Source organism: Tachyglossus aculeatus, chromosome 9, assembly GCF_015852505.1.
Source record: "Tachyglossus aculeatus isolate mTacAcu1 chromosome 9, mTacAcu1.pri, whole genome shotgun sequence".
Taxonomy (NCBI): Eukaryota; Metazoa; Chordata; class Mammalia; order Monotremata; family Tachyglossidae; genus Tachyglossus; species Tachyglossus aculeatus.
In genome coordinates this window covers 45,931,181-45,948,756 of record NC_052074.1, presented here as the reverse complement: position 1 = coordinate 45,948,756, position 17,576 = coordinate 45,931,181, and the positions used below count along the sequence as shown (strand labels likewise).

The following is a 17,576-nucleotide window of genomic DNA, read 5'->3' as shown; positions in this document are numbered from 1 at the left end:
TGTCCAACCCAATTACCTTGTATCTACCCCAGCGCTTAGTGTCTGACACATAGTAAGCGCTTAAACACCACAGCTATTATTATTCTCTGTGCCTCAGTTTCCTCATCTGTTTAAAAAAAAAAAAAAGGATTTGATACTTGTTCTCCCTTCCCTTTGCATCGTGAGCCCCAAATGGGACAGAGACTAAATCTGCCTTGAATATGTGGCTCTACCCCAATGCTTGTTACAGTGCTTGGCACTAAGTAAGCACTTAACAAATACCATAATTATTATTTATTAGCCTAGCTGTGATGTGCCACACTTTTTAACATCTAGTGGTCCCCCAAAACTTTGATGTCCTGAAAAATCTAATTATTACTGGTAACTTTAAAAGAGCACAGTAATTTATTTTTGTCAAATGTGACTAAAGATTAATGGATACAATCAGGAATAATTTAGTGAGAACATATCAAACACACCAAAAGCAAAATTTGTTGTTAAGTGAAGCATCAAACATAATGAAATATCAAATTCCATGAATGAACAGCTACAATGCACAATTCATTAACCAAATGCCTATGGTTATTTCACACTTCAGAAAACTACTGATATGATCAGAAAATATAGTAAAAGGATAAATATAGATTACCTTCAGCAATTCTTTGTACCCTTTAATCACATATGCTACTTTTCCCCAAGGCCCAACAATGTAATAAGAGTAAAAACGAATACTGTCCCAGATAGTATTAGCAACTACTTTAAATAAACCACCAAAACTCTATATGCTAAACATGTGGTATTGATTTTTCAATGCCACAACACTCCCAAAGTTATCAAAGCATAAGTTTCACCCTCTCCAAATTTTTTTTTAAAAAGCAAATATTTAGGTGTCAAGCTTGATTCCCTGAGTTGACACTGGTGTCTTTAAAAAAAAAATGAAAAAAACAATCAAATCAACGTATGAACTATTCTATAAATCCTGATGTTTTAGAGAATACACTGCACCCTAAGGTAATCCAGATCAAACTCTGTGACATAACCGTGCTTTCCAGCAGCCTGTGGTTGGGCTTTTTAACACATCTTAAGGGCCTTCCCACAAGTTATTTCAATCATCATCAATCGTATTTATTGAGTGCTTACTATGTGCAGAGCACTGTACTAAGCGCTTGGGAATTACAAATTGGCAACATATAGAGACAGTCCCTATCCAACAGTGGGCTCACAGTCTAAGATCAATCATATTTACTGGGTGCTTAATGTACACAGAGCATTGTACTAAGTGCTGAGTGCTTATTGTATACAGAGCATTGTACTAAGCGCTTGGGAGAGTACAATATAACAAGATAAGAGTTGGTGAACACATTCCCTGCCTAAAATGAGCTTACAGTCTCTTTATGCCCAAACAGTACGTGGAGGCCATTTCTGAAACTGTTTTATCACAGATTTTAAAGAATTTCATTAACTACTGTGCCACTGACAACGTGGAAACTTAAGGCAAGCTTCAAATGAGTCACTTCTAGGAAAAATAACCACATCTTCTGTTAATCTTCTGCACTTTCAAAGTTAATATTCGCGAAGCATTCTGAAGCAACAAGAAGAGGCAAGAGAAGCAGTGTGGCCTAGTGGCTAGAGCATGGGCCGAGGTGAATGGAAGCTAATGCACTGTGTTGACCTAGGTTGTAGCAGTAGAGCTGTCCATCAGGTGGTTTTATCAGCATGGAGAGATTATCCCCTTTCAGCCCTGTTAGCCTGTAAAGTACAGTGTTAATTAATGGCTACTTCCTTTTCTCCCTCTTTGTGCCACGGTGATTTTAGAGCTTTTGCTCTAGAAGAGTGACTCCATTCCTTATTGCTGTCAGCCAGGTTGGCCTGCCTTTGGCCGCTGTCTTCTGACGACCCATGACTCTGCCATGCCGTCTGAAGTTTTACTTTGTGTCAGTAAGCAGGCAGACTTGGGGGGTCTAGGCACCTGGCTCCCAGGCTACAGTCTTACTTTGCTGATGCCCAAAATCATCTTCAGTCTCTCACCTGTTTATTTCAACAAGGCTAGATCCCACATAAGAAAGCTAATTACATACAACCATGCTTCAAGGCAGCAGGGCCTAGCTAAAACAGTCACCTAGAAGGGCTTAGTGGAAAGTGCATGAAGCTGGGAGTCAGGAGAGACATGGGTTCTACACCCAGTTTCGCCACTTGCTTCCTGTGTGACCTTAGGCAAGTCATTTATCTCCACGCCTCAGTTTCCTCCTCTGTAAAATAGAGATTAAATACCTGTTTTCCTTTCCGGTTAGACCGTGAGCCCCACGTGGAACAGGGACTATTTCCAACTGGTCCAACCCGTGAGCACTCAATAAATACCACCACAACCTCTCTGTGCCACAGTCCTCTCATATGTAGGATGAGATTTACCAAAAGCATTTATTGAATACTTACTGCGTGCAGAGCAATTTAAGCGCTTGGGAGAAAACACAATAGAGCTGGTAGATGGAGTTAGGTATCTGTTTTCCTTCTGAGCCCCATGATCATTTTGTATCTACCTCACCCTTGTTCACTGCTTGCCCAGTTGAAAGCACTTAACACTATCAAAGACAGTTTTTAAGAACGTGGGCCGGGGGAAGGTACTTGGGTCCTAGTCCCTGTTCTGCTGCTACAGGCTTAATGTGTGACCTCAGGGAAGCCATTAACCTCTCAAGGCCTCAGCTTCTTCACCCCATCTAACAGGAATGTTGCCAAGATAAAATGGGATCATTACCTGAAAACACTTTGGAAAAATGGGGAAACCAGTGCTAAACAGCTAAAAGGAGCCTGGGCACCAGATGACCTGGGTTCTAATCTCAGCTCCGTCACTTCTCTGCCGTGTGACCTTGGGGAAGTCACTTAACTTCTTGGTGCCTCAGTTCCCTCATCTGCAAAGTGGGGATGCCATACTTGCTCTCCCTCCTTCTTGGACTGAGAGCCCCATGTGGGACCATGTGGGGCATCTACCCCAGAGCTTGGTCTAGTGCTTGGCACAAAGTATGCGCTTAAGTACCACAACTATTATGATTATTATTATTAAACATTCAAATTACTGGTTTCATTGGTAACGTCTGGTTTGTTCCCGCTTAAATTACAATTAAAACAGCGTTTCTGGTGACAAGCAGAGGCAATTGAATCATGCACGCCCTCGAGCAGGGCCTCACCTCTTGTCACGGCATCTAATGCACAGCCGCATCCTGTTGCTCCTCCTCCAATGACGAGAACGTCAAATTCCGCTGTATTCTGCAGAGTAAGAAGCTGAGCCTCTCTGGAGGGAGGGTCCCGGTTGACTGGCTCCCTGAAGCACTCTGCAGCTTCCACAGAAGTCAGATTACCCTGAAAGATACAAGCTTGGTAATTAACCCTTTGTTTGGAGAGCCTCTGGAGCAACAGTATAGAAATAAAAGAGAAAAAAGCACTCATTACAGAGGCTAGGACAAGGCTCTGATGAATTACTTGTTCACTCATTTTCCAAAGAGTTCATTCATTCATTCAATCGTATTTATTGAGCGCTTACTGTGTGCAGAGCACTGTACTAAGCACTTGGGAAGTCCAAGTTGGCAACATATAGAGACCGTCCTACCCAACAGCGGGCTCACAGTCTAGAAGGGGGAGACAGAGAACAAAACAAAACATATTAACAAAATAAAATAAATAGAATAAATATGTACAAATAAAATAGAGTAATAAATACATACAAACATATATACATATATACAGGTGCTGTGGGGAGGGGAAGGAGGTAAGGCGGGGGAGAGGAAGGAGGGGGCTCAGTACTATACTGGAAATAAACCTTAAGAGCAGGGTTTGGGATTTTTTAGGTTTGTTGTTTTTTTTTTAACCTAAGGAGACTCAGATGTTTGAAGTTATAGCTTATGACCCTCTCTTAATGGGCCAGGCCAAATACATGCAGTTGCTAATACTCAAAAATGTTCCTAGCCCTGGCTGGAGAGTAAACACCTGGGTTAGAGAAAGACACTTGGAGAAAAGAAGTTTTATAAAGAGACACACGCCAGCCAAACTGCTGTTCAGAGTCCCCAGATGAGTAAAATATTTGTGTGAAATGATTTGTTAACAAGCTTTAATTTCTTAATTTGATAACCCCAATTTTTAATCTAGAAAGGGGTTTGTTGCAAAAATCATCATTTCTCTGAAAGAGGCTATTTTCTCAAACACAATTTCCCAGTGCCCTGTATTTAGACTCTTGGATTATGAGGAAAACCCTCTAGACTGGTTAACAATGGCCATATGATTGCTCAAATGATAAAAACCCCAGTCATAATTACTCTATAAAGTTCTTTCAAGAGGCCTGATGGTATCAGAGAAATTCATTTTCAATGTTACTTTACAGTTGTCTTAGTTTCATACTTTGAAAAATACAACTAAAATTCCTAATTTCATGTGGCAGCACCCCTCTGGTGCATTTTTCCTAATGACTTTATATGCACCAGGTTGAAGACAGGTATCATAATTAGTCAGTCAGTTCATTAAGATGCCAAGCCACAAAGACTTCACATGTGCTCTCGTGTCTCTCTGCCTGGCCTCTTCTCTCCTTTTAAACGATTCTTCTTTTCCTCTTCACATCAGTTAAATCTGTGAGTAGCTGAGGAGGGGATGAGAGTTTCCCAATTATTACTTTCAACCACTATGATCTTCCAATTACTACTTTCAGGTATTTTGAGAGTTGATGCTACTTTTCCCTGCACAAGTTCTCGATTCGCTTGTTTGGTAAGAAATTAAACTGAAGGACCAAGAGTAATTAATGTACTTGGATACCAAAAATGCTGCCTTTACCGTCAAGCTGCTGGCCTAGTGGATACAGCACAGGCCTGGCAGTCAGAAGGCCATGGGTTCTAATCCCAGCTCCACCACTTGTCTACTGTGTGACCTTGGCCAAGTCACTTCACTTCTCTGTGCCTCACTCAGTTATCTCATCTGCAAAACAGAGATTAAGACTAAGTCCCAAGTGGAACAGGGACTGTGTCTAACTTGATTTGCCTGTATTCCTTCCTCCCCAGTGCTTTTAGAACAGTGTTGACACATAAGAGCTTAACAAATACCACAAATTATTATTAGAGCGAGCGTGACCAACAAGTCTCTCTGATGAGACTGCCAATGGTGCAGCAAAAAGATCTTCCTTATACTTAATGATAATACTACTGTGTCACAACATAGTCTGCTGAAGAAACCAGTCTGTGAAATGCAATCCACCCTTCCGCCCAATACACATAGATGGATGGCATCTGGGGGACAAATTGTGGTTTCTCAATTTGTGTATAGGTCAAAAATCATTCCTCTTTTAGGGCTGAAGAGAGTCAAGGGACACCCAAAGTTATAAAATTATCTCAACCATCAGCCTATTCCACTTCATTCATTCATATTTACTGAGCACTTGCTGTGTGCAGAGCACTGTACTAACCGCTTGGGAAGTACAAGTTGGCAACATACAGAGACAGTCCCTACCCAACAACGGGCTCACAGTCTAGAAGGGGGAGACAGACAACAAAACAAAACATATAGACAGGTGTCAAAGTCGTCAGAACAAACAGAATCAGAACAGTGCTCTGCACAAAATTAGCCCTCGAAAAGTACAACTGATTCACTGATTGATCTCACCCCCGGATGGGGTCCACAGCAATGGCCCTGGGCTCGCTCAGGCTGGTCTCCTTCTGTTGGCTGCTGTCCTGCACCCTTGAGCTTCCCCCGTGGTGTGAGATTTAGCGAATGAGTCCACCTAGGGACCCCCGTGGTGGACCTCCCGACTTCCCCACCTTAAGCCCGGGAGGGCCCTAACCTCCTCCGGCGATACTTGTGGGAAGCGGCTTCGCTCCCGCCTGCTGGGGGCCTTCCCATTAGACGGTGAGCTCCTGGGGCTCGGGTGACAGAGGTCCTGGAGAGGTCCGGATCGAACAGGGTCACCAACCATCTTCATCCACGTAAAGTGGATTCCCCCAAAGCCTGCCGGCCCCACCGTGGTGGGGACTCAATCGCCTGAAGTGAGGCAGGGATGAAGGGTTAGGCGCTCGCCCCGGGGTGGTTCTCTTCCTGCCCAAGTCTATTCTCCTCCCCTCTAAAAGGCCACAGTGGCCGGGCGCAGAGTACCCCCCTCCACCCTTCCCAGGGGGCTTTCCCGACTCCTGCCCCTCCCCTGGGGTCTGCCCATCCCTTGGCCGGACCCTGTCTCCAAGCCGGGCTTCCCCGCCCATGCTCAAGCGGGGAAACCCACGGTTGAGCCCGTCGAGGAGCTAGCAGACTTGGCACAAAAGGCGGCTGGCGAGGCTCCCGCAGCAGGTGCAGGCGGTGGGTGGGGGCGGGCAAGTGCCGGGGCGCAGGGTGAGGCACTCGGGCGAGTGGACCAGGTCCAGGACGGCGTTGGGCCGGGCGGCCTCCAGGTCCTTGAGCAGAGCACAGGCGCGGCCACAGAAGGCGTCCAGTGCGTAGACACACTTGGTAGAGAAATAGTCCAGGCCCTGGAAATAGGCATAGAGCACGATCTCTTTCTGAAAGGCGAACTGCAGGGGACGGCAGCGGGGGAGGGCTCCCCCATCGCCGGCCGACCCTAGGCCCCTGCCGCGGGCCAGCCACCCGGCGTCCCCCCGCAGGAAGTTCATCAGCACGGTCTCAGCCACATCGTCTGCGTTGTGGCCTGTGACGACGCGGTCAGCCCCCAGCTGCCGGGCCCCATGCTCCAGGGCCTGCCTCTGCAGGACTCCACAGAATGTGCAGTTGGAGCGGCATCCAGTCTGGCGGGCGATGGCGTCCAGGGTCCAGCCGTACAGCTGGCGGTACGAGACGACGGTCGGGGGAGACCCCAGCAGGCGCTCTGGTGGGTCACGGTGGCCAGAGCGGCGTCACAGTAGCCGACAGTGCCCTCGTCCACTGCCGGGAGCAGCAGGTCCAGCCCCAGCCCATGCTGGGTGTTCAGGCTCTGGAGGACGTGCACCAGGACGGTGGAGTCCTTCCCGCCCAATGCCCCCTTGGCCACTCGTTGCCCAGCGGGCAGCAGCCCCGCCCCCTGCACCGTGGCCAGCACTTCAGCCCACTTCCCAGGACCTCAGTTCTGAGCCCATTTCAGCTTACGGATCCTTTTTTTTTTTGTACACAAAGCTGTGCTTCTCCAGTTTGTAGAAATTTGGCTGAAATGACTACACCAGGCCCGGAGAGAAAATCCGTGATTAGGAGCTCAAGCCTCGTCTGGGACCTAGAGACACTGAGATTGTGGGATCTAGCTCACCGATCCCCTTGAAGATGTGCCTGCACAGCCAGATCAACCTGTAATGGGGCCAGGCGCCTTTAACCAGTAACTCCACAGTTCCAGCTGCACAATGAGCAGGAAGGTTCTACATCAATACTAGTACTGGCAGCACTAAACAGGGATGGTGAGTCAGATTTACATATTCCTCTTTGTACTGACTTAATCTCCTGCTGAGATAAAACTAAACCAAAGGATTATGTAACTCTCCCTTCTATATTAACGTAGCAAGAGTGTTAGCAGCCGTCAGAAACACAAGGGCACATGTTTGGATTTTTGAACCAGTCAGAATCCATCCTGCCTCTCCCTACCAAATGGGGCCAAAGGGCTAAGGAGATAATTGGCAACAAGGCCTTCCTAAACGTCAAGTCCCAGGCAGCAATATGCCCTCAACTTTGAGGACTTTTTCAGAGCCGATAAATTGGTACTGATCTCTCAGGATTTTAATTCCAAGTGAGAAAGCCAAGTGGGGAAAATGATCCTTTTCTACATTCAGAATACATTTTGGAGAGTGTTGTGACAACTTATCACCCTGAATGCTCCAGTATTGCCCAAACAGTGTGGTTTGCAATCTCCCCAAAGTGACCATCTGAGAAGATGCAAAAAAAATTTATTTTTTTAAATAAAAAAATCCTACATCCCTTTTCTTCTAGAGCATGTGTGCTAGTGATCCTTTTAAATGGGGTTCAAAATGAGAAGATCAGCTTCTCCCTATATTCATGCCCTATTAGACTTGCAAATTAAAAAACGGAATCCGAGACATTTGCAACTTCGGGTGAAACAGAAAACAAGATCTAATAATTAGTGTCTATTTCTGAAAGAAGTGCATATTTAAAGACCAGAGGCAATTAACAACCAGGTTGTCCTGTAATCATGTACAATATTAATTGGAGTGCAGTGCAGGTTTCATGCAAATCACTTTGTACAGCAGCAACCACTTTCATTCTCTTCTGTATTATGTGATTAAATCAATGGAGGAGTTAGATTAAAGTAAAACCGCTGCAGGGTCCATCTATCATCATGGAAGGGTTGCTAACCATCCTTGTATATTTCTGGAAGCTGGGGGAAAGCGAACAGGCCTAGCCTCAAAAACCTAATTGAGGGAATCGTACTGGACGTGACAACCAACACTGTCTTCTGGCTTTAAGGAAAAGGTCTCGTGCACCTCCTCGGGGCTTCACGTGAACCTAAGCAGAGCTTCAACTCCCCTGGCAGAAGGAAAGCGACGTTAACACAAATGCCCCCGTTGCAATTTGAGGCAGGAGGAGAGTTTCCTAGCTGGAGAAAGAGTCTAAACCGTGGCAAATAAGGGTTTGGGCAGGAGGAAGTCAGGACATGTGGCTGTGGGAAGTTGGGGCTTAAAGGCTAACCTGGTGGCCTGCCAAAATAGTTCCCCAAAATGATTTGTTCGAACTGGTGTACTGAGGGCCCACTCAGGAACACTTTGGTCCAAAGGCTGTTATACTCTACCACACCACGAACCTAACTTCTTCTTTACCCAGATGGACAGAAAGTAGTGTTGCCTAGCAGACAGAGCACATGCCTGGGAGTCACTCTTTATTCACCCCTTCCTCAGCCCTACAGCACATACGTACCTATCCGTAATGCATTTATTTGTATTATGTCTGTCTCTCCTTCTAGACTCTGAACTCTTTGCGACCAGGGATTGTGTTTACCAACGCTGCCGTATTGCGCTCTCCCAAAACGCTTAATACAGTTCGGTGCACAAAGTAATTGTTCAATAAACACAACTGATCGATCGATGGATCCGTCCTCGCCTCCAGACACTCATGGGGCAGTTTCAGTCTCTAATGCGCCTCTAGCAAGGCAGAGTTGGTATGTGTGGGTCCTGGAGACGCCAGAACTGGACTATTTGGATGAGCAGCAGAGCACTAAGCCGGGGGCCGGCTCACGGTGATCCCCTCGGGGTCGGGAGGAAGACATCTCCATCTCACGCGCAGTGTTACGGAACAGGGTGTCGCCATTTGGAGTTGCCTTCTGAAGCCAACATCTAAAAGCAAACTGGGCTGCCAACAAGCCACAGACAGAACGCTAGCATTTCGACCTAAATGTTTCCCACTCTATTTCCTTGTTTGCTACGGGGACCAGTGGAAAGGTATTTACTGAACATATACTGTTCTGCAGGGCACTGTACTGAAGGTTTGGGAGAGAGCAATAGATTTGGTAGACTTAATCCCTGCCTTCAAGGAGTTTACAGTCAAGAAGTAACTCTTACCAACTCTCCCCCTTTTAGACTGTGAGCCCACTGTTGGGTAGGGACTGTCTCTATATGTTGCCAATTTGTACTTCCCAAGCGCTTAGTACACAGTAAGCGCTCAATAAATACGATTGATGATTGATGATGAAGAAGGGGAGAAATACAATCGATCAATGGAATTTACTGTGCATGTATTTTGTGTGGGGCACAGTACTAAGAGTTTGAGAGAGTGCAGCAGAGCGGCAGACACACTCCCCGCCTTCGAAGAGCTTACAGTCTAGTGGATCCCCCACAGTGGAGTTGAAGAGTAAAAGGACAGGGTAGGTAGGACTGGAAAAATATAAAGTGTTCTTTGTTCATCGAGCAGATGTGTTGACATCTGGGTTCCGGAGACGACTTCTGGTGTTATTCTACAAACACTGAATAGTCACCATACAGACTTGGAGTAAATATGTGGATTTTCTTCTGCAAGTTAGGTATGACCATTGAAGTCAGAAGCAAACCATTTTGACAAAACTCTTACACACTCCAACAGCATTTTACTTAAAGAAAAAATATATCAATAAAGTTTTCTATTTGCAATGTGGCAGCAATCAAGATTCACACTCCCTGAGCTAACTCATAAAATAGGAAAAAACAAAAGTTACCCAAGCTTTGTGGAAAAGGGCTACAGAGGCAGCATTTTTATACTAACGCTTAATTATTTTCCCAGAATTTATCAGCACCCATTCACTAACACACGAAGAAATAGTATCATAAATACTTTAAGCCACAGTCAAAATAGCTGAACAGAGTACAATTCGGGATGCAGAGCTGCTGCTTCTTAGCGTGTCTGTTTTCTTACTCATTAATTTGCAATAGCCTGCTATCTGCAGGGAGTCTCCCTATCATTAGTGTAAATTAGCAAGGTGGTGTATGTGTGTATATATTTTTCAATGTTTCAAGAATCCCCCAAACGTTTATATAAAGATTCATCTTGCCCGTACATTTTTAAGATTACATTTGAAAATGAATAATCTTTAACCATGTACAAGGAAGAAACTAAAAGTCAAACTCTTAAATCAAACTGAGAGCATGACTCAGCCCAATGCACAAGAAACTAGTTGACGATAAATATTGATTATAGAACAGCCACTGACTGTGTCATCCCAGGCAATTCACTGATTCTCTGATTTGTGCCTCTAGCAGTTGTGCACTTTCCCAAATGCTCAGTTCAGGGCTTTGTATGAGGGGTGCTCTCAGTAAGCAATAGCATTAACACTCTTATTCACAAAGCCACTGTGGTGACTTACTACCATGACAAAATGTTTTGTACCACGAAGTACTACATACAATGTGGAAAAATTACAATGACAAGTGACTTGTTCTCACAGCACAATTTCACCACTTGGATAAAAACTTTCTTGGCAGAGGGACCTAAATCTACCACGAATGATTAAGGAGCAGCGTGGCCTTGTGAGAGGCAGCAAGGCCTAGTTTAATGAAAAGCAGCGTGGCTCAGTGGAAAGAGCACGGACTTTGGAGCCAGAGGTCTTAGGTTCGAATCCTGGCTCTGCCACTTGTCAGCTGTGTGACTTTGGGCAAGTCACTTAACTTCTCTGGGCCTCAGTTCCCTCATCTGTAAAATGGGGATGAAGACTGTGAGCCCCACGTGGGACAACCTGATCACCTTGTATCCCCCCAGCACTTAGAACAGTGCCTTGCACATAGTAAGCGCTTAATAAATGCCATTAAAAAAACAATGACCATGAGCCTGGATGTTAAAGGACGTGGATTCTGTTCCCTCTACCTCTTGCCTGCTGTATGACCTTGGGCAAGGCACTTAACTACTCTTTGTCTTAGTTACCTCCTCTCTGAAAAATGGGGACGAATGTGAGCCATATGTGGGATAGGGACTACATCCAATCTGACAAGCTTACATCTACTCCAGCACTTAATCCAGTGCCTGGCACATAGTAATCACTTAAAAAATACCATTAAAAGAAAATCAAGAGGGGTAAAGTTTTAACAGATCTTGACTCAAATCTAGAGAGTCCTCTTTGGTCTGCAATAAGAGCCCTAATCCCAGAGCATTTAACAAGATTCATAAATTTGAAGGCTGATTATTCAGGAAAACCACAAATGTGCCTTTCAACATGGGAAGCAAATAAAAGATCAATTCCATGGATACAATCTAACTAGTACTGAAGCCATGAGAAGGAGGGGGCTTATCTCACTGTCACTCAGATGAGAAACTGAAGCCAAGAAAAAAATAATTTATGGCATTTATTAAGCATGTACTATGTGCAAGGCACTGTACTAAGTGCTGGGGTAAATACAAGCAAAATAGGTTGGACACAGTCCCTGTCCAATGTGGAGCTCACAGATTCAATCCCCATTTTACAAATGAGGTAACTGAGACACAGAGAAGTAAAATGATTTTTCCAAGGTCACAGCAGATAAGTGGTGGAGCCAGGATTAAAACCCATGACCTTCCGACTCTCAGTCCCATGCCAGTAATCACTATGCCACGATGCTTCTCGATCAATTTGGGGATTCCATATGTAACCTCACCATGCTCCCCCAAACACAGCTTCCTGGAGGGGGGGCAAGGGTCCATCTAAGGAACACCTAGCCACGAAACAAGAAATTGTTTACAAATAGGCCTAGGAGAGAGTTTTTGAAACAAGAGGGGGATTTACCCATGAAGAGCAAATATAATCAGGTTAATTCATGAACTTAAGAGAAACTGGTAACTCCACCTCAAACACTGCTTAGGATAATGGAAGCTGCATTACAGTCTAAAGAGGTTTATACAGAAGTCAAACCTGTGGCCTTGGTTTGCCTTCAATGAGAAAATGGCTAATTTTTAACTAAGGAGTGAGTTTCATGGTCAAATAGTTTAAATCTTCTGATTTCCTAAACTAGAAAAGGAAAAAAAAAATACTAGCTAAAGGAACAGGCTAACCAAAGTCTGTTGGACTGTAAGCTCCTTGAGGGCAGGGACTGTATGTCTACCAATTGTATTGTACTCTATCAAGTTATTAGTACAATGCTTTGCACAAATGCCAATCACTGAATGGTGAAGCCCACATCATTTTAAGAGTGAGGTGCCTTTCCATTCATTCATTCAATTATATTTATTGAGTGCTTACTGTACACCGCACTAAGAGCTTGGGAGGGCACAATAGGACAATAAACAGACACATTCCCTGCCCACAGAGAGCTTACACTTCACAGGCAGAGAAGGGGAACTGCTGATACCTTAAAAACTGTGCCTCGCTGACACTGGCTAGTGGCTAATTTTCTGGAGAAGAAGGTGAAAGGTTATGGCTTGCCATGACTTTTAGCAAATCTTAAATTGCTGCTCAGGGTCTTTCACTGGGGCAATGGTTCCTTGAACATTAACTTTAAATTCTCGAACACACCAAGGACATCCATGCTCTCCTCTCCCCGCAAGTTCACCAACACCCAGGGACAACAGAAGAATCACCCCAATTTTTCTGGGATTAGAACAGATCACCAAACAAACCAGTTCTCGATTAGATACGGCCTGGCTGTCCTGTTCCTCCACATTTCTATATTTTCCTTTGACCTTTAGCACCTCTACCAAAAAGGAAGATGAGAACAGAGACCCTGAACTCAGTTCTATTTCTCGTTTAAGCCCAGGAGAAAAGGCTTGAACAGGGAGCGGTTGAAACTCTGGGACTGAGCATTCCCAAAGAGAGTGCTGTTTCCCTTTTTACCAAGGGTCCAGAAGGGCAAGCCTAAAAGTGGATGGGAAAGGGCCATCTAACAGCCGTCCTATGCACCCACTTACCTATTCCCTGGGGGAACTCATTCACTCACACGGCTTCAATTACCACCTCTCTGCAGATGATTCCCAAATCTACATCTCCAGCCCTCATCTCTCTCCCTTTTTTCAGCCTTGCATTTAATCCTGCCTCCTATTTGGATGTCCTGCTATCACCTAATGTGTCAAAAACCAACTCCTTATCTTCCCACCTAAACCCTGCCCTTCCCCTGGCTTTCCCATCACTGTAGACAGCCCCGCCATCCTTCCCGTCTCAAGCTCGTAACCTTGGCGTTATCCTCGACTCCTCTCCCTCATTCAACCCACATCCCAGCACTCAGAACAGTGCTTGGGCACATAGTAAGCACTTAATACCATCATTATTATATTCAATCTATCACCAAATCCAGTCAGTTCAACCTTCACAACATCGCTAAAATCAGCCCTTTCCTCTCCATCCAAACTGCTACCACATTAGTCCAAGCTCCTATCCTATCCACCTTGTTTACTGTGTCGGCCTTCTTGTTGACCTCCCTGCCTCTTGTCTCTCCCCACTCCAGTCCATACTTCACTCTGCTGCCCAGATCATTTTTCTACAAACGTCTTCACTCCCCAAGAACCTCCTGAGGTTATCCATCCATATCCGCATCAAACAGAAACTCCTTATCATCGGGTTTAAAGCACTCAATCACCTTGCCCCCTCCTACCTCACCTCACTACTCTATTACAACCCAGCCCGCACACTTCGCTCCTCTAATGCCAACCTACTAATGGGACCTCGATCTCTTCTATCTTGCCACCAACCTCTTATCCACATCCTGCCTCTGGCCTGGAACGCGCTCCCTCTTCATATCCAATGGACAATTTCTCTCCCATTATCAAAGCCTTATTGAAGGCATTTCTCCTCCATGAGGCCTTTCTGACTAAACTCTCTTTTCCTTTTCTTCCACTCCCTTCTGTGTCGCCCTGACCTGGTCCCATTATTCATCCCCCTTCCCAACTCCACAGCACTTAGGTACATAGCCATAATTTATTTATATTACTTTCTCCCCCTCCAGCCTGTACGTTCACTGTGAACAGGGAATGTGTCTGTTATACTGTTACACTGTACTCTCCCAAGTGCTTAATACAGTGTTCTGCACACAGTAAGTGGTCAATAAATGCAATTGATTGAGACTATTTAGTTTGGGACCATATCCACGTGAACTAATGTCCTCAGAGTCGGCCCAATGAGCAGACCTGATTTCTTCCGATCACCCCTCAAAAAAAATGGCAAACCGATGTGATATCTTTCAGAGGCTGGGTGTTTACATGGCAAATTTAGAAGAAAGTAGAACACACAACCATTAGGAGATGCAGACTGTGTACAAATTTAGCACCAACTCATGATACTAGATATTGTGACCTTTGGTATTGGCATTTTCAAGTATCACTTCTGATATCACTGGGAAGGATGGCAGAAGTAACCTAATATCCTAGTCCCCAGGAGGACTACATTTTTGAAATGGCTAGGGAAGTGAGGGAGCATTTTAAAAGAAATCTTGAAAGCGGTTACTGAACAGCAAGGCAGATGATAAATATTTGCAAACAGCATGCCAGGGAAGGTTCCTCTTGTGATCGGTTTTTAATCTGGGATTACAAAAAAGCCCCAAACCAAAACCTCCTCAATAAAAGGCAAGTTCAGCTTGCACCCATGCTGGTGGTTTGCCCTGCAAAGAAATCCAGGATCAGATTTGGAGCAGTGAGCTACGAGCCACTAATAGAGTTCTTCTTGCCTCAACAGATTTCTTAGTGTCAGGCCTTGCTGCTATTTAGGACTACGGATTCAGAGCAGCAGAGCATGATTTCATCACTTTGTAACCTGAAAACACACAACTGCAAACAGGTGTGGGGCAGCAGGTGGAAACAAGAGTAGGAGGGCACAGGAGGTAATGTCAGAGTCAAGGGTTGGCCTCACAACTTGATTAGCTCAACAACAAAAATCGCTCATGACCTGAACTACTACGATTGCCCCTTGTGGGAAAACATAAGTATCATGGTGGTGGGGAAATGGAAATGACACACAATCCGAGGGGTAGGCAGTGAAGAGGAAACAGACTGTTCCTGAGATTAAAAAACCAACAGGATCAGTGCTTACTGAGGAACCGTCCCTGTCATTTGCTAATTCCCTTCAAATCTAAGTCTACCCTGTACCGGGAATGGGCCACATCTTCTAGAGCTCTGCCCCAAGCAGGTGTCCAGTAAATACTGACAATAATCAAGTAGGTTCCAGCAGATGTAAAGATTACTGGAGGCGGCACTGACCTACAAAGCGGAGACCTCTTCCGTGCCAGTGATGCCACTTTGCCAATGGGAGGTACCAGTCCTACCAATCAACAGAATTTATTGAGCAGTGACGATGTACACAGCATGGCACTAAGCACTAGGGAGAGTGCAATACAGTAGAGTTGTAGGCGCAACCCCTGCCCTCAAGAAGCTTACAATCTAGTCCTATCTCCAAGAGAGGTTGCCCTCGGAGGCTCCTTAAGGAGTCATGAGAGTTTGAGAGGTGGAGTCCAGAGTAGTAAAAGCTGACTTAGAGCACCTGCTCCGCTATTTAGACTTTCCAACCCCCGCACCTCCAATACCTAAACCCAAAATCAGTTGCGACTGCAAACCAATCCAGGCGCGTATAATCACACCTTTAAAAAGGAAAAACCAGGATTCAAGATTGGGCTTTTTATGTTCCTCTCTCTCCCCTCCCATCACCACCCTTTAAACAAAAACTTGTGTCAGGAACATGGACAACATCCAGTGAGCTTGCAGAACTAGGCGAGTCAAAAAGAAAAATGCCTGGCACTTGTAAATGAAGAGGTCTTTTAAAGGAAGAGAGCCAAAACAAAATCTAAACAGCAAAATGCTTTTTGTGGGAGAATTTCATGTCATTTTTTTAAACCATTCAGACACATACAGTTCTGAAGCATCATTAATGCAGTACTCTAAATTAGTGCCTTCCAAATCAAACTGAGAAGCCCTCGACAATAATTTCTAAACAAACCCATTAACTTACACACTCCCCATATACAGTTCTCCAACAGATTTAAGTTTCCTACTTTAATCAGGAGCTGAATAATTACTTACTTGCTTCTTTTTATAACTAGTGAACTGAGAGAGGCCTAACACCGTTGCCAGAGCACCACCTCCTACGAGAACCGTCCCTCTCACTGCCTTCTGGAACGCCATTGCTTATTCTGTTAAAGAGAAAAAAAAAAAATAGAAGTGTTAACTGCAATTGTGACATGGCCATCCAAGCTGTAAGAAGTGACTGGGCGGACAGTCAAACTCAGTTACAAGGAAAGAGCCTAGGAAGAAACGCCACAGGGGACAAGACGCTTAGATGTAAATCGGAATGCAAATATCTGGACAGGACAAAGCTAACTTTCATAATGAAAAAAAAACTTGTGGGAATTTGGAGACGCTGAGGACAGTGAAAAATGACATTTAAAAAATGTGTCCCACGTGTCAAAATCTTCCTCCTTTCCTCATACACAATCTGTCCAACAATTGCTCTCCCCCAAACAGGGCTGGGCTGTGACACTTTCTCAGATGGGCCATGAGCCCGTAAGTGCCCTGGAGTTTGAATTATTTCTTAAGCAGGGATTCTGATTCTCACCTTCAAGCTCTTCCCTTTTTTTAGATCAGGTGCTGAGAGACAGCCAGCACTTTTGTTTTCCACTTTCAGGAAGTTGAGTAGAAATAGCAAGTTCTAAAGGAACAATCTACAGACTGAGAAAACATTCACTGGTCTTCCCAAATTTAACATCTTAGACTAGCCGGGAGAGGGCTTCAACCTGCAGCCTATTGATTATGTATAAGGGATGTAAAGATCAGAGAACTATCCCTTTCCACTGCCCCTCACCCAAATCCTTCATGTGAGAAAGAAATTCAGCATATCATTTTCCTCATTAGATCAGTCTGAAAACTGTCCCGTATTTTACTGAGGCTGCCAAATGAGGTTTTAAAAGACAATCCCATTTACTTCTGAGTTGCTGACAAATCACCTTTTTAAGTTTACAAAGTCTTCTTGAAAATCTTCAGAAAACCCACATTCGTAAATAAGCAAAATCAAAACTAGAAACCCGTCTTCCAATAGTATTTTCTTTTTTAAAGCACGGAACAGTCACAAAGAAACTGGTGAGTAAAAAACGGAAAGGCCTGCAGGCAGATGTTACCTGACCAGTTTCGCAGCAGATGGTACCTCCCAGCCCACCACAATCCCCATAAGGATGATTTTATTATGCCCAGTGACAATTGGTACATCCTCATCTCCTAGAGGCCACCGTCCTGCTTTCCTGCTT

At 44.8% G+C, this 17,576-nt stretch overlaps 1 protein-coding gene and 1 pseudogene across 3 annotated transcripts in view; both read right to left on the bottom strand.

Annotated features, from left to right (window-relative positions):
• GPD2 (glycerol-3-phosphate dehydrogenase 2) overlaps positions 1-17,576 on the bottom strand; it is a 117,807-nt gene that overhangs the window by 63,702 nt on the left and 36,529 nt on the right. For all 3 annotated transcript variants that reach the window (XM_038751001.1, XM_038751003.1, XM_038751002.1), the window contains exons 2-3: positions 16,360-16,469; positions 3,162-3,333 (exon numbers count right to left, since the gene is read on the bottom strand). In XM_038751001.1, coding sequence (XP_038606929.1) covers positions 3,162-3,333; positions 16,360-16,461 — 274 coding nt within the window. In that variant the 5' untranslated portion in view covers positions 16,462-16,469. The remainder of the gene's footprint in view (positions 1-3,161; positions 3,334-16,359; positions 16,470-17,576) is intronic.
• On the bottom strand, positions 6,068-16,205 carry LOC119932138 (annotated as a pseudogene).